The sequence below is a fragment of the Apteryx rowi genome, unplaced genomic scaffold (genome assembly GCF_003343035.1).
Source record: "Apteryx rowi isolate R43461 unplaced genomic scaffold, aptRow1 scaffold_435, whole genome shotgun sequence".
In the NCBI taxonomy this organism is placed as follows: Eukaryota; Metazoa; Chordata; class Aves; order Apterygiformes; family Apterygidae; genus Apteryx; species Apteryx rowi.
This window is the reverse complement of record NW_020450689.1, coordinates 178,332-199,212: the sequence shown is the minus strand read 5'-3', so window position 1 is coordinate 199,212 and position 20,881 is coordinate 178,332. Positions and strand designations below refer to the sequence as shown.

Here is a 20,881-nt window from a genome sequence, read left to right as displayed (position 1 = left end):
CGCCAAATTCTTCCTTTAAACATTTTTTTCCTCTTATCCCTAGGGTTTCCCTATCACAGCATAGACTGAGATGTCCGTGGAGTAGCCTCATTTTGTCTCTACTACTTTAAGAACACATTTCAAATAAAAAATGAAAGTTTCTTAACAAATCTGAATCAACCTGGAGCGTGATCTGATAGTCCTTACTTGCCCTGCTGTGCTTTCTCAACTTTATTTCCACTTAAAGGAATGATTTGTCTGCATACCTTGCAGAATGAAGATTATAGTTTGGCATAATAGATTTCATCTCATCTTTGCATTCTCCCCTACAGAAGAGCGTTTATCCTCTTCCCTAGGAGGAGTATGAACATTTGAGCTGAAAAGTAATAATAGACTGAAATTTTTCATTTCAGGTTCTCAAAATATTTTGTTTGGATTGAGGAACAGGAAACGATTTGCCAAATTTCAGATAGTTAATCAGAGACAGAACTGAGAATAACTCCAAACACTCCCTTTAGCCAACAGACAAAACTGCTCTTCCCCACCCTGAAAGCAACATTATCTTCACTTAGAAAACATGAGACAATTATGAAGAACGTTTAATGATCTCAATACTCTTCAAATACCTATGTTATTTTCACATGCTATGTTTCCTGATGGACTGCTGGCAAAGGTTTGGATGTCTAACAAGTCTGGAGCAAGGTGCTCCAGTAAATGGACTTTAAAGAAACTAAATGAAATAAGGTGTTTAAAATGGTAAATCAATAACACAGTATAAATCATAATGTAAATAATAAATACTAAATAATGTAAATTAACGCAGTGGGTATCCAGGGAATGATGTGTGTTTTAATAGTAGACTATTTCTACTTATATATATTGTTGACAGAAATCTTGTAAGCCTCATCTAATGTTATTTTTAATTGTTCAAAGGGATAGCTAAATTGGATGCACTTACTCATGAAAATCATTGTTTAAAAACTAACAGTGTACCTCAGAAGATCAGAGCGGTACACAGTGTGTCTCATATGATGATAACATTGCATCAGCAATGCCCTACTCCTGAATATTAGAGAACATACTGTACTCATTTCAAGTAGCTGTGCCATGAATAGGCCCATGTCCAGATGGAACTGGCACCTGTGCTACTCACATTTTCTCATCTTTTCAAAAGGGGAGTGACAGGAAAGAGTACTATTGTTTTTCCGGGAAGAGTACTATTGTTTTTCCCTGTATATGAAGTATAGACAACAATCCCACGTAAGTGATCACGGTTTCCTGAAAAGGGTTGCACATGAGAATTTCTAAACTAACACACACTCTGGATAAAAGCAAGTATACTAGCGGGGCACAGCGTAGAATTCTACCAAGCCCAAAGAACTGAAGTGGGAATATAAAGTTTTATTAGAAAATTGTTTTTCCCCTCAAGCCACAGAGAGCGTGATTCACCTCATCTCACTTCAGATCTCTACACTATAGGCATCCACATCCTTTATAGTTAATGGAGAGAAACAGCCATTTTAGGCAACAATTCACCTGACATATTTTAAGTGTCTACTTTAGGACAAGATGAATTGCATCCTAAAACTATTCACACTCTGCTTCTCTCTTTCACTATAAAAACAATGTGGAAAATTAATTGAGCCACAGAGTCTATACTGTAGATACCTCCTTTTGATCTGATGAATTCCACCTCGAGTCACTAGTGTGACTTCATGGCAACTACTTCAAGCTCCGTGCCGAGGTTTCATCCAAAGACCCTGGGAAGGCACCAGGGAGAACCAGTGCAGCGTTGCATCGCTCAGCTGCCTGCATCTCACCTATAGCCCTCAGGGAGCTACAGGTCTCCACAAAATGCAACACTCGTAACCAATTCAACAGCAACAAGCCCCTTATAAACTGCCAAGGAGACCTAGCAACTAACTTCGATCACAAGCAAGCCCTGGCTAACAAACCTGCCACAAAATTAGTCAGAACAAATACACAAAGAACCACCACTTGGCTCATGAGCGAATGGACTATGTGAGCCGGTGTTTAGCCGAGGAAACAAACTGCTCCATAATCCTAACAAACGTTTCTTAGAAAGCTCCTTGTAAGACCAATATGTGTTTGATAAGGCAACTGCCCAACAGTCCTAGTGCTTCACAGTAGCACCCATGAGGTTCCTAAGGATGAGGAGAAGCCCACTACCAGTCTGGCCCACAAGCTGGCACAGAAAACATGCTAAAAGTCACTCCTGAGAGTCACTTGACACACACAAGTAAAACTTGTTCCATGTAAATATATATATATTCATATATATATAATATATAAACAATAAGTAAGGAGCCCAAACTACTAAGGAACTATGGAGTAAGAGTAGCTTATACTGGCAAAGATTTTAAAAGAAATGCATTTAGGGAAGGGTTACTGAGAAATAGTTTAACTCACATGAACAGAACTGTCATTTGCACCAGTTAAAACAGTTGTTTGAATATACATATAGGAAAGGACACAAAAGAAAACTTGTGAAGGGTTCAGCATTACGCAAGAGGAAACTTGGGAATGAACAAGAAAATGAACCTACAGACTGTTCTAGCACAGCATTTCCCTGGACTCAGCGGAAGGGTAAACCTTCACCATTCTCAGTGGAGTACTATGGATATTGGGCCACTAACAGAAAGGCAACAGAAACTATGCTCTTTTTTTAGAAAGTCCTTCCTTTGAGGCAATACATTCAAGTTACAGCAAAATCCTTTGAGGGAGAGAGATTTTTACTATTTTATTGCTTCAGCACAAGTTTAGAACTGACCCTTAAAAACTGGAAGGCAATCAGGATAGGAGTTTATTCCCATGAAAGAAGAGATGAGACTGGGAACACCAGGAAAGCTCCTGGAAAGCAATGAGTGTTATACGAGTCACTGTTTCTTCACATTGCCTCAAACTGACACACCATAAAGAAGATTTTATAGTGACTCTCCAGGAAACTGGTGGATTTCTAATTGCCATAAAGAGGGCAGCAACTGGTATTCACGTAACATTCGTTTCATGGAGTCATAAGTTGAGAGCCTTGTGTGCACTTTCTTCTTAGAGAAATCTCTTTGAAGCCTAAATCTTTCCTTACAATAAGAAGATAATAATAGCACAAAAAAGAACTTCAGATTTTTGCCTTTCTGTAGGCTTTTGGCTCTTGTAGTTAATCAAAGCCAGCAACTGTAAAAATAAAGTTTCTGAAATTATGACATGATAATATAAACCATTACACCTGAAAAAGATTATGTGGAGTGCTATAAAATATGATCAAAAAAATTTCCCCAAATTAAAATTTATATATGTCACTTCAAACTTTTGGTGATTTCCAACATCCTAGGGCTCCTATGGCATCTTTCTGATTGACACTTGGCTCACAAGGCTCTTGGTACCAGTTGAAGATGTATAGGAGAAATTAATAAGACTTAGATGACTTCTAGACACCCCCCCAAAAAAAGGCAAACCAAAATGTGCAGTGCCTTTAAATTTGTTACTACAGAGCAGGATACTTCCCAGTAAAACATAACCACACTCTCCAAACAGATACAAAAATGACCTGGTTATGATTCCTCTTTTTGTGTCCTAATTTTTAAAGGAATTAAAAAAAATTAAAAATATTACTCATGTAAATTACTCTCTTTTTGTTCAACAGATTCAGCTATGTTTTCTTCTTTGCTCTAATGCCAAGTAAAGATTTTTTTATATGCAGTAAAATGATTCATTGTTTTCGGAAGCCAGATTTGCAAATAACGCCTAGAGGAGAAGGTGATGCATTTTTCACTTTCACTGCTGCTTCATATCTTCCATCCCTTATGTACCCCTAACATGAACATGCAGCCTTCTTCTCAAAACTGCAGTCTTCCAATAGGCGATGACAATAATGATGCTTTAAATTCAGTCATGTCTCTCAGCCCAGGTATCAGCACATTTATAAATGTTAATTAAACCCATTAAAGTCCAAGTGAAACTGCATTATAAAATTTGCAAAAGTATTTACAAGCACATTGGGTTTGGGATGAGGAAAGGAAAGGCTTCACTTTTGGCATATAACAACATGGCAACCAGCTGATTAGGGGGAAAACAGATCATCCAACCTTATAAGAAATGACTGGCAGCACAATCAGCTATCAAACCAGAATGAAATATTTAAATCAAAGAACAGGCCCATGGAAATGCTTTCAAGCAAAATGGGAAGCAGAAAAGGTAATACAGTCACATGTCAGCAATGCCTGTACACACATCACTCTCCACCTGCATATATACTTGAGAAACGGTTTATTTGCACAAAATTAAAACAGGCTCTAAGTAGGGGCACAGACAACCAAATGCTTCCAGAATGCTCCCGAATCTGTGAAGGTATAATTACTCAAAAGGAACATGGCATACGTATACCTGTAGGTCACTGAGCATCAGTAGACCGGTGCCCGGGACTTAGAGCTGTTTCAATGTCTATTGTCCTATTCTATAGCTGTTTGCTTTAGTTAATGAAATTGAAAACATTCCCTGTGCTTTCCATAATAAGCTTTTCCTTACAAAGCCAATTTTGCCTTTGTAGAATAAGGAAATCTATAAACAATAATTGAAACTCTGCTTTTACTTCATAGAATATAAATCAAATTGATTGCAGATTCCGGAGTTAAATGGTAAGACTTAAGAGATAATTCATAACTTTCAGAAAAAAATGTTTCTTATTAAATAAAAGCTCTTTCCACCAAAAAGATGTTTGACAATAATTTTCAAAGGCACAAAGACTCTCCATAAAGAGCATCTTTACTGAGGCTTATTAGTAAAGCATGTGGCTGCTTTATTTTAGATCCTTCCCCCTCCATAAATGGAATTTAAGTATAATCAGAAGAGAGCAATAAAACACACTGACCTGAATTTGCTGCTGCAGTAGATTGATTTTGTGCTGCTGTTGCAGAAGTTGCTGCTGTTGTCTTGCAATCTATTAGAAATAAAATTTCCATTAAATTAAAACAGTAATATTGATACTTCAATATTATTGAGTGAAAACTTCTTATTAGTTATTCTTTATTATATGTTTATTGAGCATCATTTTTTTTTAAAAATGACTATTTTAGAGGTAACTGTACACATGATGTAAACATGATACAACAAATGAAAACAATGATGTAAACATGATGTAAACAAATGCAATATGCAAATGTAGCTATCCAGTAAGAAATATGTATTTTAAGCACATAGGCCTCAACTCAGCAAAGCACAGAAACATAGGCTTAGCTGTGTGCATGTGAATAATCTCATCACTATTCAACAGAGCATTTAAGCCTGTGGTGAACTTTGACTATGATGCATTACTGCTAGCTACAACAGGAATGAAACACATGCTTAAAATTAAGTGCTTTGCTGAATGGGGATGGGATTACTCAGGTGCTTAAGGTTAAACACACATTTTCCTGCTTTGCCGATCTGGAGCCTTAGCTAGTATTTATAGATGTTTCACTATTCAGTGCAAGCTCTTAGGGCAAGCTTCTCTAACTTCATTCACAATGAGCAGTACATTACTTCTCCTGCAAGTCTCAAAATCTTCCTTGGAACTACTCAAGGCAGTGGAGTCTTACTCTGTGTCAAAGACAGCAGTACTTGATGCTCAGTAACTCATCCTCAACGTAATCCTGTCAAATGCATAGATATTCTTATTTTCCTTTTATCGAGTCAGTCAGGGATCTGAAAAGGCAAAGGTTTAATATATCTCTCCTCTAACACGTGTGGAAGGAAGCGAAGGCGCAGGGCAGAGGCAGGACAGAGAGACTAACATGGGAGACGCTCCTGCCAGGCTCCTCCATTCCTGCACAGCCTCCAGAAGCGGCACTTGGGAGCAGAGGGGAAGAGGCTCCTTCTCCCAGGCTGCAGAGCCGCTCGTGCTTGCAGTAACACCGACGCTGTAACAGGGAAGGAGCTGCGGGAGCCGGCTGAACAACTGGAGTCCTGCTTTCGAAGGCTGACTGCTCAGCAGACTGAAACAAGGATTAGATTTGTGTTTCCCAGAAACCCCAGCTCAGCAGTTTTGCTACCTTCATTTCTCAAGTATAATTTCCCCTCCTATAAATATTTATTGAGAGCAGAGAAACCACATAAAACAGCATGAAGTTGGTGACAAAGGTAGTCTGGTCACTTGAGTCCATCGTTTCAGTCCTGGCAATAACCCTCCTTATCTCCTTCCCTTTCCTCTTCCTAGCATGTGTGCACGTTCATGCTCTCTCGCTCTCTGATGAAATATATAGTTTAATGATATATTAAGTGCATATATTTTAATTTTGAGAAAGCTAAGTAAAAAGTTTCTTAAAGAAATTACAGTAAATGTAGCAAGGTTGATTTGGAAATAAACAATCACATAGCCTTAGTGCAAACTGTTCAGATAAAGCACCTCATAAGGAATCTGCAGGTACATATTAGCAGCTTGTAATCGTGCACACATAGAGATCAAGTTTGTTATTTCCTTAATCTCTCACACTTTGTTGCCTGGAAATAGTTCTGGGTCTTTTTTTTTTCCACAGCTACAATTAAAATTCACTTTTGTGTGGGGGATCAACACAAAATCCATACATATTTTAAGCCTTACATATGGCCTCAAAGAAACAAACTGATCTCCATGTGTTACTGGGGCTGGGATCAGAGCAAAGTACTGCTCAGAAAAGGAATCAAGCCACTACCAGAGCCTGCTACACTGATGCCCATAGTAGGCATCAAACACCCTTTATAAGCCTGGTGTTCAAATATTTCTGGACAAATCTCCCAGTAAAATGGATTACAGCATGGTGAATGAAGACTGAGAATCAGGCCCTAGTCTGCTAATGAAAAAGCTGGCTCGAGCGGGGCTGCCTCTGTGACTAGGCAATATAGGGGCAGCTCCTGGGAACTCGGGGCTTCTAGTAATTATCGTCAGATCTGTGGCCGGCAGCAGCACCTATGCTTGGAAAAGCAACTGTAAGGTAACTCTGCTACAGAAACACCTGTATGAGTGCTTGAGTACTGCTTTTATGTATGTTAATTAGTAACATAGTGAGTGCGCTATTCCATCTTAGGACTGTAGTGCCTGTCACTAAAGATAAGTTCTGGCAGGTTTCTGTCCATGTTGCCCCTGCTGCTTATATCTCAGGGAAGGTAATTGAAAAATAATTGTGACATTCAGCTTCAGAAAGGAATTACTTGTAATTACACGTTGAAACCAGACACCAAATGGAACTGCATCATGATCATTCTTTCTGACAGTTGCATGTTTTTTCACAGATATACAGTATCCTAATTTGAGAGTTGTTTGGAGCTGCTGGTGACCTGGCTGCTACTTTGCATACTAAGTCAGAGTCAAGGCAATGGTGAGATCTCTGTTTACTTTGTGTGAGTAAAGACACTGATCTGCTCGAGTTTGGATTGCTGGTCAACAGTTTTTTGTAACCATTTGTACAATATAATAGCATTTGAACATTCATTTCCGAATGAAAACCAGAAACACACCACTAGACATCTAATGTCAATGATTCCTCTTAGATTGAACTGTACTGTGTTAGAAAATGTATCCAATACACTGCAATGCAATTACTAAAGCATAGTCTAGATGTATAGGCTTGACAAAGTAAAGCAGGGTACACAAGCACCATGTGGCTCAAATTCTGAATTTTATTTGCCTATCGGTTGAGCTACATGCTTGCTTCATTGAGCATGACAACCTAGTTTTAAGTGTCATTTAATTTTCATTTTGAAATATAATTACAAAGTGTTCACTGTAAGATATCACTCGTCTGCAAATGTGTCAAGATTAATTTGTGCTAGCTTATTCACAAGTGTCAATAGTTAATTACTGTGTCATCTCTGGATGGCTAAATGACATTCTAACTTCTGATTTTTTACAGTGTTCCTTTATGTTATTTTCCATTAGGGGATGAGTCCGTATTCCTACATGTGGGCAAATACTCAAGCACATAAAATACCAGACGTCACAACTCATTAAAATCAACAGAGCATATATTGCTGTATATATCCTATAAAATACATTTAACTGAAAAGATAATTCTAGTAATAATGTCAGATTCCTAAAAACTGCACATTAATTTGGATCTGTCTGATCTAATGCCTGGGGGACTACTGTATGGGATCACTGCTGTCACACTTTTGTACAAAGAGAAAAGAACAGCTCTTTGGACAACTGGTCTTTTAAAATAAGGTTTGTTTGTTTGTTTTTGGGAGGGGGGGTTAAGATATTTGAAGGTTTGGGAGTTGTTTAGGGTTTTCTATTCAATCATTTTCTTGTCAAAAAGAGGAAGAGTTAAATAATGCTTATACTCGGGCTTATTGGTAACTCCCGAAATTGCATCTCAGTGCAAGCAGCAGGAACTGCAAAATCTACCAAATGAAATCACAGTAGCAAAGAAATTATTTGAATTTCCACACCCACTTTTCTCTCAGGGTTCTATAATATTTTTCTCCTTATGTTAAAAAAAGCAGTTTCTGAAGATATTTAAACTCTTTTAACAAAAAAGAGGAAAGGAAGCACCAAGCAGAACAATGTTTATGATAAGCATTCTGCATGAAACGTTTTCACAGGTTTCTTTCCGGAAGCCTCACCTGTTCTTGCTGTTGGCGAGCAAGGTCCATTTGCTGCCGTTGTTTTTCAATTTGTGAAGCTGCCAGCTTTTTCTGCTCATCGTGGGCAGCCAGGAGCTGCTCCCGTAAGCTGATCAGCTGCGTGATCATGGTAGAGAGCTGTCGCTCTTTTTCTGCCAGGCTTTCTGGTGTACCTAAATGTGCAGGAAAGATGTACTGTAAACATGAGATAGACAATAGTTACCTAACAATATTCACAAAAAACTGGCAGAAGCACCAACATGCTTATTTCAAGTGGCAGCTTGAATATACATTTTTCTAACAAATCCCAAAACATTTTAGCACATAACTTTGCCTGTGCTCTAAGCAGTAGAGCCCATAAAAAAATTGAAGCAGAAGAGAGACTGATATAGAGTATTTCTTTTTTCTGACGGGAGTAATTAACGATGCACTTTGTACAAATCCCTGTATCTTTTCCATCTAAACCTGCCCAGTGTGATTAATACATTCTGTATTACTGTTCACAGTTTATTAAACATAGTTTTCTTTCACTTATATATTGTGTTGTTTTTTAAAAATATGTAAAAATGTTAAAATACATATAAAAAGACACTGTTCAGTGAAAAAAGCAGTTTAATAGTTTATTGATCATTTCTCTAAAATACCCATGTATATGGTGGGTCATTTGGTTATGGAATATGTATTAAAAATGAGCTATACTTGCAAGAGAAATTGCTAACCTGAGAAAATGGCTTAAAAATTTTCATTTAACTTTCAAAGTCTGCTCTATAGAGAGTACTTAATTAATACAAAACTACGGTACATTTATTCTTTGCACTAATGATGCTTAACAGTCTGTTTATGGGTAAATTGCATGGGTCTCCTAAGTAAAAAGTACAGGGTCCTTTTGCAAATCCATCCAAAAACATTCTGTCTTACGTACAAACATATTAATCTGTCACAAGGAGCAATGTCGGCTCCTGTATTTGAACCACACAGTGTTTTTGCCCACGTAAGCATCGCAGACCCACAGTACTATAACAGGGTAAGGCAGCAGTTCAGGAATACGGGAAGAGCACCTGAAAGAGGTTTCCAGTTGGACATGGGATAAATGAACCAATTGTATCTTGTACAGACGAACTGAGAGCTAGAGAGGAAGCCAGCCAAATCAAGACCTAGTCAAGCCTGTTACCTGCCCCAATGATAAGAGAAGTGACATAAGAAGATAGAGGGTATTAGCGCCCTTCTTTTCCTCCATTCACAATAGAGGACTGGGACAAAGAAGTCACAGGACTTTTTGAAGAGGAGAAGAATGTGTGAGGAACAGGACCTGGGAGGGAATGGAGAAATTGTCACCAAAATTATGACTCCACCTTCTTCCCAGGGGTAAGATGGGTATCTTCTAGGGAAGAGAAGAAAGAGGTTGACAGCTTTCATAAAGAGAGGGAAACAAAACAGACCTCTGCCACGCAGGTCACAAACTCAAGATGCTCTACTACTTACACCATGCTATGATGGAACCAATATTATTCTTAAACAGACATTCATTTGCAAAAGTGGCATAAAAGAAAACTTCTATGTCTACATTTACTTTCTATGCAAAGAGAAACTGCACGGCTTAAGTTATTCACTCTAAACAAAGCAAACCTCCAGAAACAAAACATAACCCTTCTTTTGAACATTTCTTAATTGCATTTTACAACGTAATGAAAGTATTAAGATTATTTAATTTCTTAGACTCTATTAATTATCTTAGTTTCAAAACAGTCTGCACAAACTGATGTTTGAGTACCCCGTAGCGACAAATCCTAACTCAGTATACATGTGACACAGGCCTCTGTTTGACAAGGAACAGGAATAACTTCTCAAGTCTTAGTGGAAATTTTAGAAATGGTTAGAAAATTCCTCAGTCACTAAAAGTATATTTGATGCATGAAGTTAAAGCCAAAGGACACTCAACTATTTAAACTAACTTATTGCAAAACCTCTGTGTGTTACGAGCAATTAAAAGAATAGAACAGAGTTCTCTGCAAAAGCTGTTTCAAAAAAAAAAGGGGGGGGGGGGTTGAAGGTAAGCCTAGGCATGTAGGTAGCCAGGGGAAGGTGCTGCCTTCTCTCTGCCTTGCCAGGATCCATTAGCCTGTGCTGAACTCTATGCTGTTGACATCAGTCCAATTTTCTATGACTTCAAAATAGAATTACCTTAACCCTCTTAAACTCAAACATGATAAAGTTTTGAAAATTTTGCACCATGGATCAAGGGTTATTTAGGTGCTTTTGAGTATGTTATCATATACTAAAATTTATTTTCACAGATAAAAGATTGTAGTAGCAAAGAAAAACGCACCGACACGCCCACCATATCTAGGAAACATCAGTTATTCCCCCTATTTTGGAAAGCCAATGGGAAGCAACCTGCTGCCTCGGATGATACTTATTGCCATTCACTGCCACCTGGGAAACCATAGCTTGAGACTTTCACATCTGTCAAGCAGCTTCGGAGTTGTGATGCAGGCTCAGATCTTAGAGTCATAAAATATTTTATACACCCAAGGCAGATATCAGTCTCCTGCTCTGTTTTCATATTATCCTATACACTTTGTATTTGCTTGATAACATGGATAGAAAGCTATCATAAAGGATGCCTTCTAAGGCTATGAAATTTGATTATTTTGTTATGATTAGTTAGAATTGTTCAGTAAAGTTGCAGCAAATACATAAGATCACTTCTTTTTCTTTTTTTAAATTTTATATAGTAGCAGGCATAAGTAACTGTTCTTATTCAGGAACTTAGAGTAATTGGGTTTGGGTCCCCCCCGCCTCCCCAAGAGAAACACATCTAAAATGAACAACCCCATTTAAAGTACTCTACTCTTTAATTTGTTCTGTGCCATGTAACCCAACAACAGGATTAGAACTGATGACCACAAAATGTACGCTGTGCTCCTGGAAAATAATGAGACCTCCATGAAGCTGCAAGACACCTAAATGAACACTGCTCAAGACACGAAAAAGCATAAGATGCAGAATGTTGTTGCATGAACAGTGTGTGGGGAGGTATAATTTAATTTTAGAGTGGAAAATCCCAACCATTATTTTACAGTTTAAATACCAATAAAAGACAACTTGCTCAGAATGCAGACCAGATTGAGCTGATCTGGCTGGGCCAAGAGAGGTCATCAGTAGCTGTGTGCCATCATCATCTGTTTTGCATCCACTTACTGCAGCAAGCAATGAGATTCCTGAAATCATTACCAGTAAATAAACTCTTCTGCTGACTAAAAGATATATATAACTAAAATAAAAATATAGCTGTCTGTAAAATGTATTTGCCATAAAAACAGATAAAACAAAAAGCTTAGTAAAAAATATACAGTAAATATGCCAGCTTCCATAAAATATTATATATCGCAGCTCTCTTTCTCTGTTCTAATCTTATTCTCTTACTCCAAAGACAGCAGTGCATTTTTTTTCCATGGGGTCTTCCTTATCCCCAAAACACATCTGTCTTGAGTTTCTCTCAGATTTGTCAGGTGGATCAGTGCTCCCCAGGGCCTGCTCCATCTGAAGTATTTTAATTTGACTAAACACCTGATTTATTTTATCTCTCCGATGAGAAAGGCAGTTTGTCTTAATAGAGCCTGTCAGCCTACAGTCCCATTCACAGCAATTTACAGGCAGCCAGGGATGCTGGAAAAGAAGAGTGCTGTGATTCTGTATTTTATCCTCCTCCAGAAAGCACCTAAAAGCAGCTATTCACTGCTATTGCATGTGGCATTTTAGGACTGAATTAGCTTTTTATTCAAGTAACTACACTTGTTGTGAATAGCTTATCTGTAAAATTGCTACATTCACTACTGATTTTATTAACCTTTGGCTCTATCACAAAATGGTCTTCAGTTAGGAACGACTTTTAAAATTGACACATTTTTCTTAGGGGCCTTTATTTTAGTGACTTCAGATATTCTGAATTTGATCCATTGACTCCCTTTACTAGCAGTATTTAAAATTTTTAGTGTTGATGGGAAGTCAATAGTGTTTAAGGACTTCTTAAAAAATGAAAATGGAACCATTATTCTCATAAAAAGTTCAGAAAAAACAGTTGCTATTTGTAATAGTCCTTAGGATATATATTCTTGCTTTTGTGCTTATAATCATAAACTGGAAAATAATCTTGATAATACCAACACTTTATTTTTTCTTTGTGTTTATTGTTTTACTTCTTCTCTTGATTTGAGCACAAATTGAGGTAAAATGGTCAAACTGAACAGAACCAATGCATCAAAGACAACTGTTGAGAAAGGCTGGTCACAGGTCAATCTAACCAGGAGCGAGAAAATAAAACAGAGCTATAAATCTACTCAAAAAGAGAGAAGAGATCAACTAAACTCTACTTGTGAACCAAGATTACATTTAGACAGAATTCTGTTTATGGCAAAAACCTATTTTTAAAACATCACACAATTAAAATACCACCCAATTTCTGGTACACAAATTAATAGGAAGATCGTCATATTTCTTGCAGTAAAATGCATTTTTAAAAAATCACAAAAATCACATCCTGTACTTTTATTTGCCTAGATTTAAGTGTTTCAAAAAAGATTAAAAATCTAGTATCCTGTAACTACAGATACAGAATATAACTATACTTCCTAAATAAATCTCTGCTTTACCATCTTACAACACTTTCATTATCTCTGTTCCTTCTATTACCTCTTAATGTATATTCAGTCTATATACAGATGTATCTGCACGTCAACATAAGAGGCTATTCAATGTTAAATTTGGAACTGCCCTTGTGGCAAGTTGTCATGATACAGAGACAGTAATAACTTCTGGTAACAGAAAAAATAAGCAGGAATAACAAACAATAGATTTCTCAACCTACACGGTATAATTTAAACCAATCTCTTTGACACTCAACAAAAGAAAGCAAGCTAAAATCACATATTCTATCAAGTTAATAGAAGGCAAAAGAATAGTGTCACAACTAAAGTTTAAAGGCCTGATCTGAAGCTTGCTGAAGTGGGCTTCTTGGCTGTGACACTAAAGTGCTGCAAGTCCTTGAATGTGCTTGCCTTAGGCTCCCCACGTGTACACGAAGGGTGCTGCCAGGACAAAGTAGCCTCAGACCTAAGCCAGGGCAGGTTTATATAAGATAGGCAGAAATATTAGTCAAGTCAGTTGACTTCTTGACTAACATTTCTACCTATCTTATATAATGAGTTTTTGAAGAAACTATGAAATAGAATGTTATAAAAAAAACTATTTCTCCATAGCAGTTTTTATGCCCAGTTAGTTAATGCTTCTGAAGTGCTTGGAGATCTTTGCATGAGTATCTACACAGCTGCAAAGTATTATCAGTTCTCTTGAATTCTGTGATAAGCGTAAAGCATTAAAAATATCATCCTTGTTTACATACCGCATCTGAACTAACTTTTGTCCTGTACATCTACAGGAAATACAAATTAATACACCACAAATGATTATTCTTGTTGTGTTTTAGAACAAACAGGTAGTGTGAATTTTATGAAAGCAAGAGACAGAAATGTAAGAAAGAAGACTTTGCCAGAAGCTAAGAAGGGCTTTAAATCACATAACTGCAGTTCCAGTGTATCATCAATGACAGCAATTCAACCAACAATCAAAAACGATTTGAATCAAGTAATTTCAGCATTAAAAAAAAAAAGTATTTATGAATCAATTCCTCTGTCAGTTGTTTTATTTTTAATGGACATTGTTTGAGAAGAAAGCAAAAACACAATGCTAGACATCAAAGAAAGTGTATTTGATCTTAGCTGCCCAGAGATAACCTGGTTAAACCATTCTGTCTAACACAGCAGTCACAGCACACATCAGATAGGCTGTGATGTCTTTACTTCACAGGCTCTGTCCAGCGCTTAGCATTTACCCTTTTTTGATTGGGTCACCTTTTAAATGCCACAAAATAGGGCAGCAAAAGTCAACAAAAATAAACAGGGAAAACAGAAGAAAGTAACAATCTAATGGAAGGCCTTGGGAGATAAAAGTCACTTTGTGACGGCTGCCTGAGTAAGGAGCTCCCTTCCCAGTGCAATAGCATCTAATTTGAGTTCTAACTCCAACAGCAGTTTAGAAAGCTTTCCACTCTAAAGGGCCCCAAGTGCACCATAAAGATAAAGCATCTCAGTAGAAAACAACCACAAAGACCTCTATTATCTTATCAGTCTTTGGTTACAACAGCTGAACCAATATGACTAAGTTCTGAATGACTTTTTTTCCCCTTCTTTTTATAACACTAGAATACTGGAATTTCTTTATTTCATGATCAGTTAGCAATTGTTGATGTTCCCATATGCTACTGTCCAGTCCTTAGTCAATAAAAAAGTTTTATAAATGCTTCCATTGTACTTTGTAGCATCTTGGTGCAGAAGGCTGCCCAGTAAACATGTCTAGCATGCAAATCACAGCAGACAGCTTCTCTAGTGAAGGTGTGAGATTCCCCCTCCCTTTATGTCTCAAAACAGTTCTGTGTTTTAAGTTTTCAGCAAGAAAAAATAATATCCCATGTACATAGGCAATAATGGGAATTAATATTAGCAACTATCGAAAACATTTGGTAGAGCAAAATCGTTTTGTCAGATTCAGAAAGCCAGAAAATGGCTTAAGTTACCTCTGCTTATGACAAGGATAAAAATGCTTGACTGATGATCTGCAGGATTCTTCCTAGTTTCAAATACACCAAACCTCAGCTGCTTAAGCCATTTCTTAGACATCAGCAATCAGAAAACAATGTGATTTGCAGAACAGGGAAGTTTCAATATAATCCACAACTCATCATGGGTCAGACTATCTTTTCTAGACTAGCAATAAAATTGCAGGTAGTAGAGTGAGGATAATATGATTTCAGCAAGGTCCTTACGACCCTTCATTTTCCCATGTCAGTATGCCGAGGTATAGGTGAGGGAGTGGGTAGGGCCAACACTGTGACCACAGGGCTAGCTGCACCCCCGTCACCACAGTCATCTCTCTGGCTCTGTGTAAACTCATCTGCAGGTGAGTCACGCAGCAAACTTCAGGGTCCTGGACCCACCATCCTTTAGTTTGGATCACACTCCAGCTTTCAGCCAGCCCACACATCCATGCTTCCTAACCATGGAAGAAAGTACACATGCAGAAGAGCCAATGCCCCTCCAGGTCTCTTCCTGACAACGAGTTGGGCTAGAGACAAGACATGAATGTGCACGCCTGGGCCTAAGTGCCCTCACAAGTCCCCTCTTCAACACTGCAGCCCTGAGTGTTCATGCTCCAGTGTACCCTATTTGACCACCTAACGTGTTGGCTGTTTTTGCCTTCAGGGATTCTTCTCAAAAGGATTTGAAGGATCTATTCCTTCTTCAAACTGCTTAAATCACAGAATTGTTTATTCTGCATTAAGAACAAATAACCCACAGAAATATATATAGTAATCCAGTTGGCTATTTTTCCTAAAGATCTGGCATTGCCTGCTGGCAACCCAGGCAGGCTTACCTGCTTTAGGATGTCTCAGCAAATGCTTATACCTCAGCTTTGCTCCTGCAAATAACCAACCTCATTGTCCTGAGACAAAGTTTCTTTGGCCTTTAATACTTCTTTTGATTTGCTGGCCTTCTGTTTTGACATTGTTTCTTAGCAATTCTCAAGTGTTTCCTGAGGAATATCTCATATTGAGAGGTTTTCCTGCTTGAGCCTTTTGCACAACAGTTCTAATCAACTAAACCAATACATTCAAGAGAAAACATTGCAGTGACCAGGTCAACATACAACATTCATAAATTATTACCAAACACCTCCAAAACTGCCAAAGAAAGTAACCTCAGCTAGGTATAGGACTGGATTGCAGAAGTAGTTCCTGGTCTATTCATGGGCAGCACAATGATACATTGTCCCATTTTGGGGGATGTGGTAAATCCACAGTTGAGTCCTCAAATGGAATCGACTGCAGGAACATAAGAAAGAATATCATGTTAGCCAGTGCTTCAGCCTCCCCCTCCTCCAAACTAGCTCTGAGGGAAACAGAATAATTTTAAGAAATCTAGCGGAGTTCTTACTCTTTCTTTCACACAGATGAAAAGAACTGTATATGATACAACCTTTGGAGGACTTTTTAACTATGTTTAGCTATTTTGGTACTACCCCATATATATAATACAAATGAACAAAAGAAAGGATAGGAAGAAAAGAAAGACAAAAAGGAAGGGAAAGGGAAGGGGAAAGGGGAGGGGAGGGGAGGGGAGGGGAGGGAAGGGAAGGGAAGGGAAGGGAAGGGAAGGGAAGGGAAGGAGGAGGGAAGGGAAGGAGGAGGGAGGGAGGGAAGAAGGTTGATTTTTAGAATGACTCAAATTGCAGAAGAACTTGTCACCTTACATTCTAAACCAGATCAGAAGTACAGATTACTTCAAGTGTTAGTTCATTCATGTGCATGTGCAAGAAAAAGGAGAACGAAATTTTTGAATGAATTATTCCTAGGGTTTTTCAGCAGCAAATGGAGATAATGTTTATAAATGTTTTAGTGATTTCAGTGGTTTTAGACATGGTTTGTATATACTCAATAAGATCTGTTAAGACTCTATGCAAAAGTACATATTATACATTCCAACTAAAAACTCACAGATATCCTTTTCTTGCTGAAATAGAATATAATGATACAGCAGAGGCCACAGGCTGTGAGTAATCTGTACAGTGATACAAACACTAAACGATGATGTAAAGAGAAAAGAAAAATAAGTAGTTTTATTTTGTTAACTGAGAATGTTGTAGGGCAGGGCACAGGAAACCAAAATAAAATGAACATGGCAGTGTTATATAGAGAGCAAACTTTGTATCATTAATATTATTATTGACTCTACTAAACTCTTAATTCCAATAACAAGGGCTCCAAAAACTAGGGTGGAAAAGGATGATCTGACTTAGGAATGCTAAGCCATCTTGAATATATGTATAATAGTTAGCAGTAAAATGTATAAGTAAGAATCATTTTTGTAACTTCCTCTTTTAGATGTGAAATGAAGATATTTTGTTTTGTTTATATATAATCATAGGTAGTGTCTTTTTTGGAATTACAATGTTGAGAGTCACAACTGATGACAGTCTGGAATAAGTAGGATCCTTATCAACCAACATGCAAAGATTAGGAGTCTGCTGAAGAAAAAAAATGTAAATGGAGAATTCGGGACTGATTTTGAAATTGCTCCATTTCTTTGATTGTTCTTTCATAACAGCGTACAGCTGGATAAAAATCATTTTGTTTCAATATTCAATTTTAACTTTAACAAGTTATTTCTGGGTACCATAGTACCCTTCAAAATGAATCTTATTTTTTATTATGTAAACATGATACAATTCCGAGTGATCTATACAATTTTTCATTCTTTTTAAACTAGTCTCTCTTCCTGTTGCAGTACAAGTGCAAAGAAGTGCTTGTTTGGAAGGAAGAGCTCTCCAATTAAAACATGTATCTTCAATCACAGGGCTGTACTGAATATCTGCTCTGGTAATCTTATTCTGGAAAGAGAATTGTATATGTGCACGCATAAAAATGACTGGGAGGAAGCTGAGTTTAGAGGAAGTTAGTTTAATACTTCTTTTGAAGAGTATAGCTCATATGAATTAGTTGACATTAATTTTCTTGTATAACAAGACTTACTGTTATTTGTGATTTCTTTAGCTGATATTTGTCTTTCATAAGAAAGTTTATGCTCTACAAGAAGCTTTTGCTTATTTGTCCAGTCTTCTTGCATTGTCTAACCTACAGATTAATAATGAAGCTGAAAAAGAATCATATGTTTTAATTAAGTTTTCCATTTCAAACAGTAAGCTACCTAAAAAGGAGCTTTCGATAGCATTTTTTCCTGCTTTTTGTCCCAGTATTTGCAGAAATGATATGACTCTTCCCTTTAAATCGTGAGGAATACTTTGCACTGTAATGTCTATAGATGCATAAATGGGGTGATGATAAGAAAAGTGACAGCTGAAGTCTATATAGCTTTTAAGCGTACTCCTGCACTTGGACATCTGCAAAACCCGTGAAAACACATGTCACCACCTTATCTTCCTGAGGTGCTAGTCATGCTTTAAGGAGGACAGTGCAGTGCCTGATATGGAACCTGTACCTGTGTGCTAGGAAGATCCATAAGAAGGAGGATGAGAATGAATCCTTTCCACTAAGGGTGCAAGAAGGGGAGAGATCCTCTCCCTAAGTGCCCTGGTAGCTTCCACATTCCAAAGGTCCTTTTTTCTTTTTTATAAAGAGGCTAATAGATTTACACATTAGGAGTCACTCATTAGAGTTCTTACGTCTTACAGCTAACACTGAGGATCCCTCTCCAAAAACACTCTAGTAATCTTGCCTCTCGTCCTATACTCAAACTCACAAGCCAAATGCTTTCCTGCTGCTGCATCCAGAATGCATAGTATACACAGGAGAGAAAAAGATGTGCCCCTGTGAAATGTACTCTGACTTACAATATCTTGCGATTACTTTTTTTATATGTTGTTAAATAAGTTACTTCCATGAGTTTTTCGTTAGTAGTTATTAGCTACTCCACTCAGAAATGTCTAAATATACATATGAGGAGTATTAGTACTGCAAGATTTATATACTTTAAATATAATTTTTAATTTTGATCTTAATTACATGTTCATCTTTCATGTCTTACAAATACAAACAAGTATATCAATGAAAAACTTATATTTGCCTCTGAAGATTTTTATTGCCTCTGGTGATAAGTAACGAAGAAGCAAAGTTTATTGCAAAACAAGGACATTAGCATACCCTGTCTATCATGGAAGCTGTAAAGAAGAAACTTCCTATTTTGTCTGAGAGCAGACAATTTAGTCAAAAGCCTTTGATATGTATGGAAAAAACCCCAACATTTTATACATTTAGAATGTACTATCCTTGATACAAAGCCCACAGAATTCAGTTGAAGGATTTACACTGATTTCAGTGGGCTTTGAAACAGGTCCATTGATATGTTCATTACTAATGGCATTAGGTGGTCAAAATTGGAAGCTTCAGACTTGTGAATCTTAATATTATTTTAAATTTTATTCCTAATCGAACAGTTATAAGTTAAAAGTGTTACTTATCTGCTACAAAGAACCTGCTCATCTGTAAAACCAATTCAGCAGAGCATATTAATGTTACAAAAATGTATTACTTTGAGTCTTTTGAAATAACAACAATCTCACTGCAAGGATATGGGGAACAAAACCCAAACAAATAAACCATGCTTTTTGTTCCCTCAAGTTTCATTAAAGAAAAGAAACTGAAAATATTCCAGATCGAATTAGCATTCTGTGACAAGCTTGCTGTGCTCCTATGAAATATGCTCCAAAATTATCAATCCAGTTTTCTAACTGTGGAAAAACTCCTAAATCACATTAGCCAGAGCACAAAAGTGGTGGCCTTCATTTACAGACTGAAGTTCCACCCATACCCTTACAGTGTTCTGGTATAATTATCCTCTAACCGCAAGCATGACTATGTTTAGCCAGATGTTTCTTAGAAGCAACTAGAAGTACAGTTGGAGATTTTCTTAACTCAATTTATTTGTATACCTAGCTGATCACAAACCAAAACATTTAACGCAACCCTTCACTATGGAATCACTGGTAATGAAATTGCTCACAGTCCCAAAGCAGAAAGTGGTATCATGTTATTTTGTTGTGCTTATATAGGTATTCTACAATTCAGAGAGGATCACTCAGAATGAAAATATAAATACTACTTATTTGAAATACTTAATGTAGCTTAACATTCAAAAGCCTGAACTTCAGGCACAGTCTAAGGGTAGTTCAGAATAAAGCTTGAATCATTTGGAGCACACAGGAAACACATGAAGAGGTTTTTAATTCCATAATAACAGCCTTAAAATTCAAAGCATTATAAATAGTACTGGGATATCTTTCAGAAATCAGGGGCCCCTAATTGCTCTTCTCTCCTTAGGACAATAAAAATCTGTCTAAGTTGTATTTTTGACTACTTTATTTCTACAGCAAACATGGTTTCATGGTTATTCTTCCCTTATAACAAGACAGTAAACCTAAAAACACAAACAAAGAAGAAGTAGAAATAGGGAAAAGAGTTTTCTATTGAGACTTCTCTCAATTACTTTTGGAAGGTAAGCATCTTCCTGTTAAGTATCCTATTAAAAAATAAGCTATGTCTGGAACAACATAACCATTGCAACTAGATGCAATGTTTCTGACATTGTCTTCTTAAAATTTACATCAGTGTAATTGCAATGCTGAGATACTGTCAATTAAGTTTAAAGCTATTTGTGACTGCAAAATAATTTTGCACTTAAGC

At 37.2% G+C, this 20,881-nt stretch overlaps 1 protein-coding gene across 9 annotated transcripts in view; it reads right to left on the bottom strand.

Annotated features, from left to right (window-relative positions):
• Positions 1–20,881, bottom strand: part of SOX6 (SRY-box 6) — a 270,848-nt gene that overhangs the window by 143,286 nt on the left and 106,681 nt on the right. For all 9 annotated transcript variants that reach the window (XM_026076624.1, XM_026076621.1, XM_026076623.1 and 6 more), the window contains 2 exons: positions 8,572–8,744; positions 4,865–4,933 (listed from right to left, as the gene is read on the bottom strand). In XM_026076624.1, coding sequence (XP_025932409.1) covers positions 4,865–4,933; positions 8,572–8,744 — 242 coding nt within the window. The remainder of the gene's footprint in view (positions 1–4,864; positions 4,934–8,571; positions 8,745–20,881) is intronic.